The 21,942-nt window shown below is 49.2% G+C and overlaps 1 protein-coding gene across 1 annotated transcript in view; it reads left to right on the top strand.

Annotated features, from left to right (window-relative positions):
* LOC138582363 (2-amino-3-ketobutyrate coenzyme A ligase, mitochondrial-like) overlaps window positions 1-21,489 on the top strand; it is a 222,369-nt gene extending 200,880 nt beyond the window's left edge. Inside the window, exons 6-8 of the mRNA XM_069653623.1 lie at window positions 17,411-17,582; window positions 20,173-20,294; window positions 21,200-21,489. Of these exons, the coding sequence (XP_069509724.1) occupies window positions 17,411-17,582; window positions 20,173-20,294; window positions 21,200-21,351 (446 nt within the window). The 3' untranslated portion in view covers window positions 21,352-21,489. The remainder of the gene's footprint in view (window positions 1-17,410; window positions 17,583-20,172; window positions 20,295-21,199) is intronic.
* Window positions 21,490-21,942: the final 453 nt, after the last annotated feature.

Below are 21,942 nucleotides of genomic sequence, written 5' to 3' on the forward strand. Positions count from 1 at the left end.
TACCACCATGCCGCTAAAGACCCCAAAAGACCCTTAGCGGCACCAATGAAAGCGCTAATAGCACTTCCGACTAACCGCAACATGCAAACAGCGGTCACCGCTAATAGCGGCCATCGCAATTACCGGTCACCGCAATTAGCGGTCACTGTTAAATAGCGGAACCGGAAATAGAGTCATCGCACAGGAACGGGAAAGAGCACGGCGGCCATCTTTAAAAACACAATCAATTGCCATCCTCTGCCCCCTGGACCTGTTTCGAGAACTGTGTCATTCCAAAGCCACAAGGATTTCCTTGCCATACCCAAGGCCATAAAAAAACAACCGACCGCCAGCGCAAGGAGATGTTCATCAACGAGGAGCTAACAATGCTCATTGAGACCCTTGCAGCGAATGCCGACGTGGTATTTGCCAATGACATGCGGCGGGAGACCCTGATCCGGAAGAAGGCTATCTGGGCAGAGGTTGCCCTGAAAGTGAGTGCGATGGGCACCACCACCTGCACTGTCCGGGAGTGCAGAAAGCGGTGGGATGATCTCCGCCTCCGGGTCCGCAGCATACTGTTTGCGAACCGCAACATGGCCATGGCCACAGGAGGTGGTTCCGAATCGCCAATAAAATTGAAGGAGTGGGAGGAGACCCGCGCCAACACGATTGGTGTTGAATCAATCGAGGGAGTCAGGAGCATGGAGCATGGTGTGCCCACTAATCCGGTGGAGGTGAGTGTACACTTGAAACTATGCACTGTGAATGTTGAGGTCCCCCCCAAATGTGAGCCCAGATTCACCGCATGGATGCGCCAACATCCATACATGCATACAACCCTGGCCATGTCAGTGTCAAACCCGAACACACACACATGCACGCATCACCACAGACAAGTGCCACACAGAACCATGCATGGATGACCCACTCAACAGACCCATCACCTGCATCCCTACCAATGAAGTCCCAATGCACTCAACAGCATGATTAACGTATTCTGCATGAAGTACATTGAACCATCACCAATGCCATCCCCCTTTTTGTCCCCCACAGGCTCACATACAGACAGTGAAGAACCTGGCACTGCGACTCAGGCACCTCCTGCCAAGAAAGAACCCAGGCCACAGGACACAGGGGACACCCCCACTACATCAAGAGGCAAAGGGAGAAGTGTTCCCATGCAGAGTGCCAAATATCGTCGGAGCGCCACTGCTACCATACCGCAGTCCACACCAGCAACAACTGCCACAACTTCAGATGTGAACCCCCCACCACAGATTCCAGCCACGGAGGGCCCACCCTCTGCTGCCACAAGTTCCACAGGTGAGGCGGCAGCCACAGCGCCGCTCTCAGATGTGGAGGACCCGATACAGCAAACACCAGGGTCCAGTGTCCATGGCAAGTCTGTCGAGGACAACACGGAAGGGTGCAGTAGCCCATCGGCGGCTTCACCAGATGTCCTGGACGCAGAGGAAGGCGCTGCAGCCACACCACGAGCACGCCACAGTGCCCTTGACCTGGCCAGCATCAGGCAGTGCCAGGAGGACATTACTGTGCTGGTTGGGCAGCATGTGGAAGAGGCTGCCCGTCTCAGGGGGGAGATAACAGAGACTGCCAGGCACTCGAGGGTGGCGATTGAAGCCTGTACCAACAGGCTGTGCGTGGAGATTGGCCAACTCAGGCAGGTCCTCACGCGTATAGCAGACACGATGGACCGCCAGTTCCCACCACCACCACAGGGACAGACAGCCACCTCATCATCTGCTAGTTCGAGGCAGGCAAGCCCCCTCTGCTGCTCCACGCGCACCACAAGGCGCACGTCAACCCAACCTCCTAATGCTGGTGGTGGCAATGGGGAGTAGGGACTGCAGGGTCTACCTTCCACGTGTGCAGCAGGACAACAACATTGTGCAAGACACATAAGGGGTTGTTGTCGGGGGGAAGGGGGTAAAGGGTGTTTCGGGACTGTTGTGGGGGGAAGGGTGTCTCGGGACTGTTGTGGGGGGAGGGGGAAGGGTGTTTTGGGACTGTTTTGGGGGGAGGGGGGAAGGGTGTTTCGGGACTGTTGTGGGGGAGGGGGAAGGGTGGTGGGATAGTTGGGGACATGCACTTTTTCATCTTAATATTCCTTAATACACTGGTGATTACTCAAAACACAGGCTTGGACTTCTTCATTGTGTATGTGTACTTTATTGGTGACAGGGTCCATTGTGCGCTTCAACACAGACACCAGTGCATTACTACCCATATCCATCCTACAGAGTGAAACCATGTTACTCAGAATATTTGGTTGATCAGATGCTGTCTCACATCACGTCCCTCCTGGCCATCGCCTCTTGCATGACCTGCATCCCCGTCACCTCCGTCCTCATCACCATCATCATCCTCATCAGGTGCTTGTATTTCAACGTCAGGGGGCAGTGGCACATTCCGTCTGATACACATATTGTGCAGCATGACACATGCCATGGTGATCTTGACCACCTTCTCATGGCTGTACAGGAGAGCGCCACCAGACCTGCTAATGCACCTAAACCGTGTCTTCAAAAGGCCAAATGTCTGCTCTATCACGACGCGGGTACGGTTATTTGCACGATTGTAGTCGTCTTCGTGCCGGTTCTGTGGGTTCCGTACAGGGGTAAGGAGCCACCTATTCAGGGGATAGCCGGCATCTCCTGTATGGGGGGAAGAATAGGGACCTGTTACTGGTCACCTCTGGAGTGGCCTGTATATATCACACAAATCGACTTTGCATTGTGATTAATATCCACGACTAGCAGCATGCATGCAGACAATCTGTGTGACTGCTATGTGCAAAGGTGAGCTTGACCCTGCAAGTGGACATGCCCAAATCATGGCTCCGACATCAATTGACATGTCCTAGGTGGGGCCAGGTCTTAGGGGTCCCTGGGCCCAGGCAAATTTGATACCACACTGCTAGTGTGGTGGCATTCCGACATCGATGTTGCAATGCTGTGTAGAATCACTTCACAGGTGCTATAGGTGTGTTCTTGAATGCTATGGCTAGGGGTGATCCCTTTGCATGCATTCAAGGGCACATTTCTGTATTGATGTTGTGCTGCGCTAATTCTGTATTACCATCTTGCCGCCATGTTGCTGATTTGTGTATTATGTGGTGTGACATGGTGTGCAATGTGGATGTGGATGGATGTGTAGCATTCGTTGATCTGGATTGTTCTCTATGTTGTGCAGCTTATCATTGCATGTGGGTTATTGTCAGGTACATTGCGGCCTTCACTGATGGACATTGGGGTACATCTGTATGTCCATTTCTCCTACGGACGACAGTCAACACCCATTTGGAGTACGTATCTCTCCCCCCCTAAACGAACCCAGTTGGAGTATGTATCTCTCACCCCCCCCCAAAATCACACTGCCATGTGCTTGGCCAGCTACTTACTGAGTAGCCACAAACGTTGTCCAGCTTGTCACTCCATGTAGCGTGGTATGCTTGAGTTCCGCAGGACCATGGAATCATGGGTTGATCCGGGAAATCGGGCACAACAATGTGTGATTATCTTGTTAGCGTCACATATCATTTGGACATTGATGGAGTGGAATTGCTTCCTATTTCGGTAGACTACTTCATTGTGATGTGGGACCACCAATTCCACATGGGTGGTCGATGGCCCCGATGCAACTTGGGATGCCTGCCAGTGAATAGAAGCCAACTTTGGTGTTTGCAATCTCCTGGGCAGTCCGGGGCAGGAATATGCATTCACGTGCATGCTTCAGGAAGGCATCCAGTACCTGGTCAGCGTGCGTGAGAATACTGGTTGTGAGATGCCATGCATCTGCCCCACTGTATGCTGGTAGGTGCCTGTGGCCAGGAAGTGGAGCACAGTCACCACCTTCAGTAGAGGGGGAATGGCAGTTCTGATGTCTATGAGGCTCACAATGTCATCATGTATCATGTCCATGATGCTGGTGATGGTATCCCGGTCCAGACGGTACAGGGTGTGTATCTGCTCAGGGGTTAGGTTAAATGGACTGGCTCTGATCCTCGGGATTGGTGGCTGCCTCTGTGGTATGACTAGGTGCCCTGGTGGTGCTTGCTGCACCTGTCTTGCCCTCCTCCTCCTCCTCCTCCTGCGTCTCCTCTGTGCTGCCTGTTGTTGTTGCTGCTGCACTGCAATCATGTCCTACAGCCCATGTATTGCTGCTAGTATTGGAACCATCTTGGTGTGAGAAGGGGTGTGGTGTGCTCCTTTTGTGCTGCTACAGTCTGCATTGCCTCCACCTGTGCTGATTGTGTCCACCTGTGGCAGGTGGGAACACTGCTCAATTCTTTTAACGGGTGGTTCGCGATGCCGGTATTAGCGCCATGCCAGTAAGGGGTTTTTAGGGCTTTACCATGACGCTATTAGCATGTCCGCATGGCTTGTGATGGTGGGCTATTAGTGCCATGGCGCTATTTACGGGATGAAGGGTCGCGCGCACGCGAACTGACCGCTATTAGTGGCACTGTAGTTAGCGGTGCCGCTAATAGCGGTAATCCGGGTCGTAATTGGCATGGGGATTTAACGTTACCAGTATTCCCTTACCGGTAACATTAATCCCTTACCGCACAACGTGTAATGAGGCCCACTGTTTTTCACTGCCTTGATTCTTGAAATACTGGAATCCTGGGTCCTGGAAAAAAGGAATCATCTCAAAATGCCAGCCTGGGTTCAGGAAAGGGATGGAAACGACTTTGAATGGTTTGATCTCATCAGTGCTGAAGGATAAGGCATGGTCTTGTAAGAAATCTTCCATACAGTCTCTATATGTGGCGATGATAGATTTCTCTGAAGCCTTTGACATGGTTGACAGTGAACTCCCCTGACACAAACTGAAGAAATGGAATATCCCTCCTCCATTGTTAGCCATCTTGGAGTATATCCATAATGACACAATGGTAAAAGTTCGACTTGATGCATCTGGTAGTTTAACACAGCAAGGGGTTTAAGGCAGGGATGCATTTTAGCTCCCTGCCTTTTCAACATGTATTTAGCAGATCTTAAAGAGGCCTTGCAGGATGTAGCGCCGATTAGTCCAGAAATTGGAGGTCAGGGAATTAGTTGGTTGGCATATGCCAATGACGTTGCACTCCTAGATGCAACACCGACTGGCCTTCAGCGACTACTAGCTACCCTGAGTGCTTACTCAAGAACGAATGATCTAGTCATAAACTACAAGAACAAGAGATGAAAATTCTAATGGTCTATAGATGGAATCCAGATAGATGTAATGAGTGAGATCATCTATTAGGCGTCTGTCTTACTATTTATTTATTGATTTATTTTTACATTTATAGAGCGTGCTTAGTCCAGAGGCATCAAGACGCTAATACTTAAGATGATGGTTACAGGGAGGTACAGGTACATCGTACAATGCAACCAAACAAGGAAGTTGTTAAAATAATTGGGAATAAAATAGACCAAGCAGTCGTCCAAAAGGAGAAAATCTATCGTAAATATTGTAAATTCTCCATCAAGCCATTATTAAGGTTCTATGTTGGGAAGGTCATCCCAAAGGTGTTTGTTATATGGGCTACAGATTGAGCCAATGGCTTATGGTTTGCTGTGGGAAAGATTAGAGGGTAAAGTCTGGTAAGAGACCTGAACCTGCCCTCAATGCCCATGGCTTCATTACATTATGAGCTCAATCTCTTATCACTCCAAGCCTGGTTTCAATGTAGAGTGGTATCCCTTTTAGGAAAAAATCATTCACCCCCTAAGAACACCCGGGCCCTCATTACGACCCTGGCGGAATTCGGAAAACGATGGTGGAAATGCAATACCGCCATCGAATAGCGCTCGGTGCGACTATGACCCGTCACCGCAAAGTACGATGCCATTAGCGACACCGTAGTGAACGCCAACGCTAACTGCACCAAGCACGCGCGCGCGCGCCATGCCAAACCGTAAACACCACCATGGCGCAACGGTACGCCAATTCCGACCCCAGCGGACATGTACCTAACGCCATCAAGCATGGCGGAATGCACCATTCCGCCATGGTGAGAAGTACGGCATCGCGAATCAACCGTAAACGGCCCCACTGACTGCCCGTACACCGCTCCCTGCCCACAAAGTACAACTCCCCGTAGGTGCAACGAAGCCACAATGCAACCAGTGAAATGCACAAGTCACCCATGCATGCCAACGAACAAATGAACCTCAAGAGGGGCCAATGGGAGCTGCAGGGCACAGATGGCACGAATACAGAAGCCATCCCAATGGACATGACCACAGTCCCCCACCAAGAAACGCACGCAAACACAGGCACCTGTGACCAGCAATATTCAGAAAATCACAACATTCCACCAGTCCACCTGGCTGACCGGCATCTGTCACACAAAACCCAATCCCCCGCCCCTGAGCATGACAACATTCAAACTGTCATATTGGCAGCCCCCATCCCTGACCTCACGGGCTTCGTAGGCAAACGCGCCCAGTACAGGACCACGCAACAAAACTCCGAAGCTGGAACCCAATGCAGATCCCCTCACAATACATCGCTCCCCAAATAGGAATATGCCACATCACTTGCAAAGAAGAACGCTACACGGCCCATATCAGAATAGAATTTTAATGCACATCAATATCACCAAGCCCATACAGCCATCAGGCCATGAACTCCAAAACACATTTCACCATTGTGGGCTGCATCCGCAAGAAATGACCAGCCACTACTCGTGTGACGCCCTGTTCCCTCATGGTACACAGAGCCACATACACGTACGAAAAGGCAACATGGAAGCGCACAGAACCGCAGGGCCGTCCCAATGGGGAGGCACTAGTCCAGCTGAAAGGCCGAAATGTTGCTCCGAGCCACCAGTACTGCGTAAGGGCATGTGGCCCATTGGCGATCGTCCCATAAGATCGTAATGCTGCTCCACTGATTAACACGAAGCAGCAGGTGTCGGGAGTAAAATCCATCTGCAGGAGTGGCATACAGATGGCAGTGGCAAAAGGGGAGGAGATACCTGTCAACCAAAAGAAAAGAAACAGAATAGAATGGCCATCAGAACTACATTCGAACAACTCACTTCAATGATCACACTAGATCCACAGCCATATGCATGCAAGCCCACTCCAAAGGATCATCACCACCCCAAAACCACTTGCGAATCATAACTATCTATATCGAGGTGAAAACACCATCACAAACGAGTGTACCTGTGCATGCGCCTGTGAAAACAGAATCCTTCAGATGGGATTGGTAACGTGCATGGACACAAGTGTCTGAAGGCGCGTCGAGACAGGGAGGGCTCAACAAGGCCAGATAGACGATGGTCCCACTATGGCAGCCCTGCATCACATAGCGCAGGGGGGGCGGACAGATCCCAAGAAGCCCTGTACATGGCAAACACTGTATCAAATCACCTGCCCATGCATCCATTCATCATTCCCTCATCCCGTAATGAAAACGCCTGAATATTTACTCACATAACATTAGAAATATCCATTGAGTCTGTGCGTTATGCAGCCTGCAAAATCCACAGTGCCCCAGCCCGTAATTCCAGTCTAGTGAAGTAACATGTATTTGGGAACGTCCTGCCTTATCGTCCACTACGCAATTGCGCATCCCATACTATTCATATCAATCATAGCATTCTCGCCATGGCCCCTGTCCCAAGGACATTGAACAATAGAACGTTATATTTGCAGTCAGACCTGTGGGCATCTCCTCGCCGCTAGCTGAATACCGAAAGCGCCGCCCTTCGAATTCCTCATTTGCAACATCACGTCGAAGAGGCATCTGTGGCCGTTTGAAAACACTAATTAATCCATCGAGTGCGGCTGTGTGTGAAAATGGCAACTGCCTTCACCCACGAATGGGACGCCCCGCCCGTCGTTGCAACTCGGTACAGTGATGAATGAGGGCCCACCGTCACTCGAGTACTACGTTCCACTGACCCTTCACAACTCTGTTCGCGACTGCACAGATAGTATGTGAAACAATGGGACCACAACAGAATGAACATATCAACCAATGTTACACGGCCATCGGGTACAAATACAAGATTGCAATAGCAAGATGCCATTCCACGAATTGCAGCGTTGTGCGCGGGACGTGCTCGGCCAAAGGGGAGAGCAGTTTGCACAGGTGGAATGAATCACCACAGGTGGAGGCCATTCAGCCTGGAAACACATAAATTGCACAGCCAGTCTCCTCCCACAACCACTCCGAAATGCTACCGGCAGGACTCGCGATGTTGGCCCTGGGGGACCTGATAGCACTGCAAGTACTCCAACTCCAAGAAGAAGACGAACACCAACTACAACCGGCCGCACGGAGGAGACGCAGGAGGAGGAGGAGGCCAAGGCAGGGCCAGCAAGGGCCGCCAGCACAGCCACTACCACCACGCAGGCAGCCCGCAATCCCACGCCTCCGAGCACATCCGTTCAACCTCACTGATGAGCAGATCCACACCCTCTACCGTCTGGACCGGGACACCATAACCGCCATTGTGGACATGACACAGGCTGACCTTGTCAGCATGATAGATAGCCCAACCGCCATCCCACCCCTACTGAAGGTGGTGTCTGTACTCCACTTCCTGGCCACAGGCACCTACCAGCACACAGTCGGACAGTTGCATGGCATATCACAGCCACTGTTCTCACGGACACTATTGCAAGTGCTCGATGCCCTCCTGCAGCACGCAGACGACTACATCTCTCTACCACGCTCGGAGCAGGAAATTACCAACACAAAAGTGGGATTCCATGCACTTGGCGGCATACCGGGTTGCATTGGTGCCATCGACTGCACCCATGTGGAATTGGTCGTCCCACATGCCATGGAGGCCCAGTACCGCAACCGAAAACAATTTCATTCCCTGAATGTACAAATGGTGTGTGACTCCAACAGGATCATTACACATTGTTGTGCCAGATTCCCTGGATCAACCCATGATTCTATGGTCTTGAGGAACTCAACAATACCACGCTACATGGAGCGACACGCAGGGAACAGATCCTGGCTACTCGGTGAGTCTCATTTCATGCATGATGATGTGGGGTATGTGATTCGGCAATGACCTGGCAGGAAGGGGGCGGGGGGGGGTGTGCGTACGTAGCAATGGCATTCCACATCATACGTTTATCGTCCACATACAGGTGATGCTGGATATCCACTGAAGAGATGGCTCCTCACACCAGTCCGGAACCCACGGGACCAGCATGAGGAGGACTACAACCATGCCCACTCACGTACCCGTGTAGTCATTGAACAGGCATTCGGCCTACTGAAGGGTCGTTTCCGCTGCCTCAGCAGGTCTGGCGGGGCACTCCTGTACCGCCATGAGAAGGTTGCAAAGATGGTGATGGCATGTGTCATGCTCCACAACATGTGCGTACGTAGAAATGTGCCCATGCCCCCTGACGCAGAACTGCAAGCACCTGAAGATGGTCATGATGAGGGTGGGGATGTGGCAGCACCTCAAGGAGTCTGCGAGGCACCGGAGGCCCGTGACATTCGTCAGCATCTCATTGATGTATGCTTCTAGCACTCACGCCTGGTGGCTGATACATGGACACGGGACTCGTGGCACTGTGTGTGTCTGGGACATGCACAATATGGACTGTACGCCTATGATGGCCTAGTACACAAAGATCAATGTCCACACATCTCATTGGTTGATCGTGCACTTTTTATGGCATATGTGATATCATGTTGTACACCCTATCGACCCGCCACCCAAGTGAGCCCAACACACCCCCTCCACCCTCCCACCTCCCCCCCGAACACCAGTGTCCAAAGATGCTCATCGTCCGTGGGCAGTCGCTATTGCAAGCCCCCTCTGCGGGTATCAGGGGCACCCCTGCCTGTGGAGCGCAGGTTCCTCCCAGATCTACGTTGGGGGCTGCCCTGGACGGAACTTGCAATGGATGATGTCTCTGCCTGCTCACGTCCATGCATGTCCCTAAGGGTTTGCGAGAGCTCAGTGAGCACACGGCGCACTGCGGCAAGTTCGGCACATACGTCTTTGGACGTCGCATGCAGTTCCCCCCTCAGGCTCTCGGTGCTTCTCTCCATTTGGACTCTCAGGCTCTCGGTGCTACTCTCCATTTGTGCCCTTAGTGTCTCTGTGCCTCTCTCCATTTGTGCCCTAAGTGTCTCAGTTGATGTTTCTATGTCTGCCTTAGTGCCCCCACATTCATCGGCATGGTCCTTGAGGAGCGTGGCCAGTTGCTGCTGTTGCACGATTAACTGGTCGAGGGACTGTTGCCTCTGCTGGGCCATGGCCATTTGCGGGGGTGTCACAGAGGGGCTGTTGTCCTCATGTTGCCCTGCCACAGGGCTTGTGGGGGATGGCCAGTCGTCGTCTTGTGGGTGCCCCTGCGTGGTATCCTCATGTAGTACGGGATGGAACAGACAGGGGGATTGGGACAGGTCATGGATGGATCTGACTTCGACATCCCCGTCTTCTGTGTCGGAGCATGCTGCCATCAATGGGGTGTCACCTATGGTGCTGCTGCCACCGGAGGCAGTGCCTTCTGTGGCATCCGTTGGGGGGACCTGTGGTGGTGGTTTTGTGGGCATGCTGGCTGCTGGGGTGCCTGTTGATGTTCCCTCCTGTGTGCTGCCACCTGATTTGTGCTGCTGCCGTGTCTTGATGCGTGCAGCTGAGGTGGAGGGTCTTTGGCCGTCGGTCTTGGCCCTCTTTGCAGGTGTGCTGGTAGGGGTGTCCTGCAGCTCGTCGTTTGGATCGGACCCTGTGGTGGAGTAAAGGAGGGCGAGGGTTATTGGTGGGTCTGTGGGAATTGGAATGGCATTGTATCACATGCATTGGGGTGGTACCTGAGGGTGATTTGGGTCGGGGCCTTGGAGGTGCTTCCATTTGTGTGTGGAGTGAGGGTGCAGTTGTTTGGCAGCCTGCAGTTAGGGTGTGCCTGCTGCACGTGTAGTGCGTGTTTTAGGGGTTTTTAATTATTTATGTATTTATTGTGGGTTTTAACGTGCGCTATCAGGCCAATGTGTGTGGACGTTCTCCTGGACATGTGTTTCTGTTGCACTATGGGGACACATGGTGCTTCACATGGATGGACTTTGTGGTTTTGGCATTGTTTCATTAGGCCCACCTACCTGAATCTTCGGATGTCTGCACTCCTTTCTCCATCCCTCCGACTCCCTCTATGCTCTCCATTCCGATGGTGGAGGCACAGATTTCTTCCCAGGGGGTCAGCTTGATTGGTGATTCCGACCCTCCCCCGGTGGCTGTGGCAATGTTGCGGTTGGCAGAGAGTATGCTGCGGACGCGTATCCGCAGGTCGTCCCATCGCTTACGGCATTGCTGTGGGGTGCGGGGTGCGGGGTGCGGTCCCCACCGCACTTACCCGCTGTGCCACCAGAGCCCATATGGCCTTCTTGTTTGCGAGTGCCGTCCTGGTCATTTGCGTGGAAAAGACGACGGCAGCATTCTCCTGGAGGGTCTCTGTTAGCACGGTGAGTTCCTCACGGGAGAAGTGGACCTGCCGCTTGCGGTCGCACGCTTTCTTCGCTACTTTTCCCATTTTTCTTGGTTTCGCTAGGGTGGATGACGGGTTGGGTTGTGTCTCAGGGTGGTGATTTTAGTGGTTGTGTGGTTTTAGTGGTTTTATAGGTGTACGGCGGGTTGTTTCCCGTTCCGGGCCCGTGTTTTAACTTCCGTTTCCGTATATTTCCGGTCACCGTACTTTACGGTAGGCGCACACTGCGGTGTCCGCTGTGATGGGTGGCGGTATTGCACCTAGGGCGCCGTACGGCGGCGGTGTGGGCCGTTTTGGGGTCATTTCCGCCATCGCGGACTTTGCACTTCCGCCATGCCGTGGTGCTCGTGCCCGATGGGTCGGAATGGGCCGCACTTTGCTCCTTCTTGCAATGGCGGAAACGCTATTTACGCTGTGGCGGTCCGGTCAGTCACTTTCCGCCAGGGTCGTAATGAGGGCCCCTGTATGTAGATCTCCAACAAATCGAAATACTTGGGGTGTTTTTTTAGACTAAGCAAACATGTATGCACAGAAAATGTATTGAATAATGTGAACGCAGCTAATTAACTTTTTCTAACCACTGAAGTTGTGAGAATGTTACGTTAATTTGGTATTTCAAATGTTAAATGAAATATATATTTTAGATAAATTCTTGTGATATTAATATTTATTAGCTTTGATTATGCTTTCTACCTCATGAATAGTACATTGTAATATCTTGGTGTTTTGTGAAAGATCATAACGCAATAATAATGATAACTATACCACCACAGCTTTAGTGTTTTGTGACTTCAAACAGGTCATGACAAGATTCACTTTCCGGCACTTCAACACCTAAATAGGCAAGGCAATCTTGCTCTGAATATCCCTCTACCAAAGGGGCAGCCTCTTTGCCTCTCTTGTCAATCTACAACCAACAGCAAACAAAATTTGCCTTTAGGACCCACTTCTCTCTTTCTCTTACAGTCTTTGGCAATATAGGTTGTGTCAACATCAAATCATATTTATAAACAGCAGGTTTCCTTTCCCCAAATTTGTCTTCATCTCTCTGCCAATGGTTCGCCAAAGTAATTACCCAGAAGCCTGGGTGCCACTCTATTGGCTTCAGGTAATGCTTGTATCTAAGGCAAGTTTGAACTTCTATTAGGCTCGCTCATTGGTATGTTTTCTGGCTTTGAGAAAGGCTGCTTTCAGTCTTAATAGGGGAATACTCTTGGCTTGGGCAATGCTTGCTATCTCTCCAACTTCAGACACTAGGTTTAAACACTTGACATTTCTTTATAAGAAATTGTTCCTTTGAATACAGATTCCAAGTTCACTCTTCTCTGGAAAAGCAAAATTATGCACACTCGACCACTTCTTAAGTTTTGCAAGGTTTAAATGTTCAACAATGGCTTTCTGTAGCATTTGCTCTTCACGCAGGTAAGAGAATACCCTATCACACATGAGTGCTACAATTGTCCCATTGTTAAGAATTCAATGAACACTTCACTTCTGCTTATTTGCAAGTGAATATTAAGCCGGATGCTGTTGCCGGTAGTGCTCGCGCAAGGAATCTGAACACCAGGTTTAACTCACCAGCTTCTGTGATCCTTGTTCCATGTGTTGCAACCATTCCACTGCTCTGGGCTTCACTTGAGACCCACACCCTTCCTTGCTGAAGGTGTCTCAGCTCCGTCCACTTAATTAAGGAGCCCCTTTCACTCCTAAGACCCACAGAGTTACAACAGCTCCTCGCCACGGTCTCTGACATGCTTGAAAACAGGTGAAAACTGCTACATCAGAGTTCCGGCATCACTGGTTCTCCCACTTCTGCCTAGATTGCCAGCACTGTGCCTTCTTCTTTCTGCCTCTGTTACTCCTGCATGAACCCCAGCCACAATTCCAGCTCCTACCTGCCATTACCTGCACCTGAGGGCTCCTTTTATGCCTCGCAGGTTCCTTCAGGTGTGGGTGGTTATGCTTAATTGCCTTACTACCACATCATGCCTCTTCAGCCCTCTTCCTCGTCCCAGTACTCATGGGATTATGGTACTTGTAGTCCCCAAGAACAAAGTTAGCTCTTTTTAGTAACTTCTTAGTTTTAAGGGTAGATTTATTTCCCTTAGAATCATTTAAGGATGAAACATTAGAATTAATTGTTACAGAGTATTTTGTATTTTGTAATTGTTACAGAGGAAAACAATTTACTTAAGGCAATATTTCTTATTTCCTTTGCATTGTACATTTGAGAGTAGGGAGGATTTTTATTCCGAATTACCTTACATGGTCTGTTATTAAGGTCTGTCCAGGTTTAAAGGCGTTCAGAGCCACAGTTCTTATAGGTGGTTCAGATACTTTATAATGACAGTATACCATTACCTGTTCTGGCAACTTTAAAAGCTTGTTGTACATGTGCTGGGGGTACATTTGCGCACATGGATTGTTCTGGCAGACATGAGTGCTTCTCATATTTCCAGGGCTCATGTAGGCCAAATGAGTGCTGTTTAGACAGTGATAAGTGGCTTCCCGGTGGAAAAGTCTGTCTGTTGCACTGCAGGGTGCACATGCAAGGTACAAGTGTGTACGCCACTTCATACCCTTCACATGTGCACTCCAAAGTGCAAAGTGTGTGCCAGTCAGCGTTTACATTTGTTTGTGAGCGCTGCTTGCCATGCTTGCAGGGTGGGGGACATTTAAAATGGAACCCTATGGGGACCTCCTGCTTTATGCTGGTGCATGAAGCAGGCAGACCCCATAGAACTCGCCACCATCTGAGCTGGCATGATGATCCATGCCAGCATTTATGCATCAGCATGTGTACGGTGGAAAGGAAGATGGTTGAGGCAATGCAAGTTGCGTTCTGCCCCTCCTCTCTGACATGCACATTATTGGACATGAGCCATGACCATAAGGATTGAAATCAAAGACTTACGCATGCCTTTTATGCTGTTCATTGATATCGGGGTGTCATGTATTATTTTTTAGCTCCTCCATGTGTGGGCATGAACGTTTCAAGTACAGTGCGTCTGCACCGTCACATTGCGCTCACTCCCCAGGCACGTGTGTACTCACTGTGCATTTACACTGATTGTCATGTGTCTGCCTGTTACCGTGCCCATTGTGGCCATTTATGCTTGGGGTGCATGCTTTTGGCCAGTGTATTGACATGTAAGTTGGGTCTGATAGACACTGCCATGGCTGTGGCTTCCTGCTCCAGCCTCTGCACCCCCAATCCCCTCCATGTGGAGGATGGCGCTGGCCTTCTCCTCTCACGGTGTGAGGGTGAAGGGTTCCACTCTCTCTCTTGTGGCGTGAAATGAGGCTGCGGACCCTAGACTTCAAAACATTCCACCGTTTGCCAAACAGCTCCTCTGCATGATGCAAAACCTAATCCGCCAGTGTGTTCAGCTCCGACTCTGAACTGTGGCTTATGTAGCCTCAGTTTGGGTAGGCGCGCCTTTCCTTTCTCCAGTGACACTTTCCCTTGCTTTTGTGTCCGGATGTCAACAGGAAATGGGAGATGCAGATTGGATTGTGTTTTTAAAGATGGCCACTGCCAAGTGACCCATTCCAGCATTGATGTTATTTCCGCTGGTTGTGCCCGCGATAACAGTAATACCGGTGTATCTGGGCAGTATTACTTTCAGATGAACAATATTGGCTGTACTACTGCTGGACGGTAATACAATTACAGCCGGGGGCGGAGGGGTGCACGCCCTTCAAGTCATCACAACGGTAACGGTAATACCGTTGGGGCAGAATTACCACCGTATTTGTGCCCAACTCGTGATGAAGGCCTTGGTACCCAGCTTAGAGGCTTTACTATAGACTGCATGAAAGAGGAGGAATGCAGTTCAAGGAAGGCACCTTTGTATGTGGCCTTCCTTGATCTTAAGTCTGCCTTTGATACGATTGATGGAGCGATGTGCGAGAAGGATTGACCTGAGCGGAAGATGGAGTCAGCAAGGTCAGTGTGTTAACTTGAAAGAAGTGTCACCATTTTGATGTAAAGGCCTAGCACAGGATTAACAGAAGAGAATGAAGGCATTGGTCCTGCAGCTCTGGTAGTTCAGCTCCAAAAACAAACCCTCTTTTCCCGTTCCTCACGAGAGAAGCGAGGTCAGAGGCACCCATGGTACGCAGATGGGCACTAATTGTATCCAGCTGTGGGGCCTGAACGTGGTGGGAACGGAATGTTAGTTGGTAGAAGAACAGGAAGGGATGTGTCCTTTGAAGGACACATTCATGAGCATAGGACACAAGGTTCTGTGGTGACAAGGAGCCAGGCGAAAATGTAGAAAACTACTGCCCTCACCCCGTGGCGGACACCCCATATGAATTACACATAGACACACAACTTAAGCAAACAAATCCTCGAAATTCAGACTCAAGAGCGGCACCCTGGTCACGTCATCCCTGGGCACCTAGGGTTGGGAGGAGATAAGGGGGGAGCCGTGTCTGAAAAATCTTGTGATTGAAACAGGAAGAGAGGAGGTGAAGCCAATACATTTAGTACAAGGTCAGGGGTGCAGCTTGTGTGCGCCATTGCATCTGTTTTAATGAGGAAGCCTATTATCTTATGAATTATAGGATTAAAGTTCTGAAACACACGAGAACTTGCAGGGTTTAGAATAAACAAGGGTATATGGGGAGCCTAAGAGATTTGTTTGTGGAATGTGATGAATTTCTTCCTCTTAAGGCAACGTTTCGGCGTTTTTGTAATGGTGGATTTGTAAGCAGAATTGAATTCTGGCATAGGTTGTTTTTAGGAAATAAAATTTCAATGTGCATTATAATTCATTCATTTTACCATATAATAGAAAATAAATATCCTAACTTCAAAGTAATACAATTAACATTTGATATGCTAAAAGGATGAATTGCAGGGGGTAAGGGTTGTTTTTTGGTTGTATGTTTTGATTATGTGCTGTGGTTAACAATATGTTGATTTATATAGCAAAAAGGTTTAATGTAAACCATATTGCTGAATAAAGTTTTTTTTTTAGAAATTAAAAAAGGCAATGTGAGTATGGAAGCAAAGGGGGGGGCTGGCTGGAGAGTGTGTAGGGACACCACCCGTACCCCAGCACGATTACAAAGCTTTTTTTTTAAGCAAAGGTCCCATTTTGACTTTTGTTTTTACCAAGGTGATTGTTCTACAAAACACCATTATCTCATTGAACTGAGGCGCTGCATCACTTCTCTTCATTAACTAAAGGGAGCAGAAGACTTCGGTCGGAGGACTCAGTTTTCATGGAAACAAAACCACCCAAATCCAGGCGGCGGGTGTAACATATCTTAAAATGCTCTTGGATGGTTTCTTTCCCTGGCCAGTGTATTTAGAGACTGACGCACTATTGTGTCGTTTTGGCATTGCTGAATGGATAGCATTGAGTCATGTGATCCCCTTTCATGTGGGGCCATCTTGCATTTGCAAGTTCGAATCCGATGGCAGGGTCGACTTCAGTTGTGGCATCCTGTTCTTAGAGACCTTACACTTTATTAGGACACAAAATACTGTCACCAGTTGAGTTTTGTTTTCAATGAAAACTGTAATCGTTCTGTAATCCAGATCCAGGCAACACAGCTGTGCAATGGGTGGATACACTGAAGTCATTACATGTCGGGTAACAGTGTGTGGAGTTGCTAAGGGGAGCAGGTCCGCTTATATTAATGGATGAGATAAGGAAACTGGTAGCTCTCAAGTAGCAGATGAGTCTATGAAGGGAGTATATTCGTCTTTATTAACAGAGAGGGCAATGACGGAATCAAATCCATATTATTAGTGACTGGGAGGAGAAAGGCAGTAGTTCTGCGTGTCTTAGTTGCGGAGACCATGAGGATATCAGAATCTGTTGTGTTCCTCTTTGATCATAGCCACGTTTTTACCTAACACATGCATATTCATTCTCATTCATTCGCTCTTTCACTCGGTCTCCCTCCAAATTTCTCTCCCTTTTCAGGGGGTTATACCACAGGACCTAAGGAGCTGATCTCCCTCTTGCGCCAGCGTTCGAGGCCCTACATCTACAGCAATACCCCAATACCCGCCGTTTTGGGCAGTGCCTCTAAGGCCCTGGATCTCCTCAATGACAGCAGCACAATTGCTCAGTCTCTGGCGGCTAAAACCAAGAGGTAAGTGAAGTAGCCCTCTAGGGCCACCAAGCCATCTATATGTTTGCAAGGGTCTCACCCTTGCCATTTAAAAAACAATACAGACCCCAGGCGCACATAGTGTGCCTATTTTCTGACTAATGTTCATCCTCCATGGTCTCCACTTTCACAAATACTTATCCAATAGTATTCCCCTCTGTAACTTTTCCAGTTCTTTTTAGGTCTGGCTAGAGAGAGCTTTAAGATCTATGCCAGAGCTCTTAAACTGCATACTTTAGAGGTGACCCAGGGCCACTCATCTTCTCCTTGATAGTGCCTCCTGGCTTAAAGCTTTGTTATAGATGGTGGGGTCTGTTTTTGGAGCAAGTGATGCTAAGTTGTGCAGAGATTTGTGAATAATGCTTTGAAAGCATGTTTTGTTTCCCCACTGATGCTGGAAAACATAGCACTTTGTCATTGTTTTTAGTGTTATTTTTCTAAAGCCTATCCCACCACTGCAGAGCAATGAAAATCTGCATTCACAAAGGTGGACCTATTGGCTTGTCCAAAGATGTCTGCATTAAATTACTTTGTATCCATCACTTCTGCTGGTGACTGTGACTGGTGTATATATATTGTTTCTTCTGAGCCATCTCCAGTCTCAGATCTTACACCTGAGCCTATCCCATTATCCTCAAGTATCCTATAGTGGTCTTTTTTTAGAAGCTTCTTCAGGATGCAGTCTTTTGTATTGTGCATGTTTCTCGTGTCACTGTGAAAGCCTCTCTTATGGACCGCCTCTTTATCAACCAGTAAACTCAGATGTTTCCACCAATATGGTATAATCGTCCCATCATAGGGTTACATTTTCTCCACGTGCTAAGTGGCTTATTTCCACCCCATTTCCGATATTGATCCCTTTCCTTAGCAGGCATGGCAAATGGACCTCCTCACTGCACCCCCCTCCCCCAAAAGGAATAAAGAAGGATGCATGTTCCTACTAGCCCCTTAGAAAATCACCTAAGGGGAAAAACACCTAAGTGGATCTAGGTCACCTAGCACCTTCCAGGATGCCGCTCTTTTTCCCCACTTAGTAAGCCCCGACCACCTGGTGCTGTCCTGGTTGCCACTCTTTTTCCCCCACTTAGCAAGCCCCACCCACCTGGTTGCTGCTCTTTTTCCCTACTTAAGGTGTCCTCCAGCCTCGTTTCCTTTGCAGATGGGGAGCAGGTGCAAGTGGATCTAGATCACCTGACCTAAGCCCCGCCCACCTGGCACCTTCCAGGTTGCTGCTCTTTTTCCCCACGTAGTAAGCCCCACCCACCTGGTGCCTTCCTAGTTTCTGCTCTTTTTCCCCACTTAGCAAGCCCAACCCTCCTGGTTCCTTCCAGGTTGCAGCTCTTTTTCCCTACTTAAGGAGCCCTTCAGCCTCTTTTCCTTTGCAGATGGGTAGCAGGTGCAAGTGGATCTAGGTCACCTGGCCTAAGCACCACCCATCTTCTTAGCCCTGCCTCTTCCTTCCTGCTCTTAACTCATAGATCAAGGGTGTCTCTCGCCCAGGTGACCGTAGCAAAGGGCAGATGAAGAAAAGGGCAATTCCTGTTTGGTCCTGTTCGGACCAGGAGGACCCAGGGCTCAACTCAGACAGCAGGTAAGCACGCACCAACATGTGTTTATTCCTCCTGTCCTCACAGGCCATCCCCAACCCCTCTAGCACCCCAAGGCCGGATCAGTGGCAGTTGCGCACATTAACAATGATGCAAAACATAAGGTACGAGTAGACATTTCTCACGCGACATTTGGTTGATTTCAGCCCCACATAAAAGTTATTTATGAAACTCGAGTATGCTTCAGTCACATGTGGCTTGTTGCCTGCTTTTGCGCCCTCACACATTACTGGTTCACCTACCTAAGCATATGGCTTCCACCACATATGCATTTTGCTTTGCTGCATGTCCCTCCTCCACATCAGTTTATTTCCCCCACATATGACTGTCCCACCCCCTATATATCTTCACTTTCACTCTGCCCTCCTCTGTTCTAGCCCAGGGCTATTACGCATTCACCACACACGGCTGGCTTGCTCTCCTCCAGCAGATGTAGCTTCCAGACCAAAGCTCCCATATCATGCTGGTTCCTCCCACATACGCCTTTGCTCTCCATATATCCAGTAGCCAGCTTCTCAATGCCATCTCCAAACACTTGATTACCTACCCCGTGAATGGCTGGCGTTTCTCCTCAGAATTGGGCCTTTGTTTTCCCACACGTGGCTGAGATGGTCGCATATGAATTCCATATTCACTACTTGTCCAGAATTGCTACTTACTAATGACTGCCTTTTCACTGAACTCTCTTTTCTGGACCTTTTAACCTTATTAAAGTGGGATCTTCCTCTCCCCGGCCCCCTCCAAGTGTCCTCCTTTCCTCCTCCTCCCTCTCACACTTTGCTCCTTTTTGCCATGCCTTAATTGAGTTCCCTTTATTTTTCCACCTTTTAATGCCCCTTTTCTTACCCCATTTTATTGCCATGGGCGTCAGGAAATTTGTTAAGAGTGGTTGTCCATTTCAATTCGTCAAAATCCCCAACTGCAGGCTCATACTCTGTCTTTTTATTTCTCTCTGTTACTCGCAGATTTCGTACTCAGATGACTGAAGCCGGGTTCACCATTGGAGGCAACAATCATCCCATTTGTCCGGTGATGCTTGGAGATGCCCAACTGGCATTAAACATGGCCGAGGACATGCTGGAGAGGGGTATGGCTGGACAATAGAGGGATTCTGCAGTCTAGGAGAAGAGAAATACTTTAGGTTACACACATATTTCCGTCTTCAAAGTGCAAAGAGGCCCATAAGCTACATACATCTTATACAGTCAGCTTCAAGCATCTTACATGCTCAGGGCAGAGAGATTGATCCGACAGTCTCTGTTCCCAGAACGTCGTACCCTGCAGAAATCTTACAGGTCTTGTACTGCATAACTATCCTTCACAATTTTTACATCTTAGACCTCTCATACATCCCAATTATTCCACAGGGTGCATAGATGCATAGTTGTGATCGGTCTTAAACAGCAGAGCTGATCTTGACTCCTCACTGTCGGAAAAGGGTTCTAATTGACGCTTGTAGCAGCTGCCACTGGCTCTACTGAGAGAAAAGAAACGGCTGCACCCAACGGCCAGCCACAGTAAGGGGTTTGCAGAGGTTCTGAAGGCAGGGACACAACGGGTAGTCATAGTATGACATTTGCTGAAGTCCTAGAGGAGTCAGACCCACACCAGTTTATCAGCAATGGACCTATGTGCGGTTATTGAAAGGAATCCATTTTGCAGCTCCCGTTCCACTGGGACTCTTGCGCAATAGGAATTGTGAAATGGATTAATGATTATACTTTCACAACCTCCCCAGCCCTTTCCATGGTCCCATCACCACCCTACTTCTTAGAGACAACTCTGGAACCCCCCAAACCATTAAATAGAGACCCCTGCCCTGTACATCCTTCCGCTTACATTGGCGGCCACCTTGTCTCCCGCTCACCACCATCCATGACCCAAGTCACCCTCACTCACCTGGCCTCCTCTGGTGGCCTGGCGCCCCCATCCTGTTCCCAGTCACTGTATGGCTTTAATTGGTTTTCTGATATACCTTTCTTTTACCTGTAGGTATCTACGTGATCGGCTGTAGTTATCCAGTTGTGCCGAAGGGCAAGGCACGGATACGTGTGCAGATCTCAGCTGCTCACAGTGAGGAAGACATCGACCAATGCATCTCTGCCTTCGTTGAGATGGGACGTAAACATGGAGTAGTGCCCTGAGATCTCTTGGCTAGAGTATTCCATATATACCTATAATGCCAATATACCCACGATAATCATGAAGTTCCACTCGCAAACGTTGATGTACCAATAGCGATAATGTGCCTGTGGCACACCCCAATAAAGATTGAATGAGAAGTCTTATGGTCCTGGTCTTCTTCTTGCCGGTAACCACATATGGCATATTTCCCCACCCATTCTGATATTCTATCAGGCAATATCCCACATGCACATTACTAAGCTTGCTGTGCCTTTGATCACAAACCATTAATTTATTTACAATGCGATGCACAAACACCACCTCGCTTGACAGATAATAATGTGCCAGACACCACTACTGTCTGTGAGCTGGTGCTGTGCTCCATGGTTGCTTTGGGTTTGTCAGAGATTGCCTTCCCTGTGTTGAGACCAAAAGTACATTAGTTTCTCATTGGTATTGATGTCCCAATCCACATTCTGTGATTTGTGAATGGCATGTTGCCAAATGCTGCAGGATCAATGTTGTAGGTGAACTGTTAGGTGTATTTTATTGATTGATGAGTGATGGTCACATGTGTGAAAAACCTGAAGGTGTTCACCATCTAGTACCCA

This window comes from Ambystoma mexicanum, chromosome 3q (assembly GCF_040938575.1).
Source record: "Ambystoma mexicanum isolate Mex_15411 chromosome 3q, UKY_AmexF1_1, whole genome shotgun sequence".
NCBI classification, from domain to species: Eukaryota; Metazoa; Chordata; class Amphibia; order Caudata; family Ambystomatidae; genus Ambystoma; species Ambystoma mexicanum.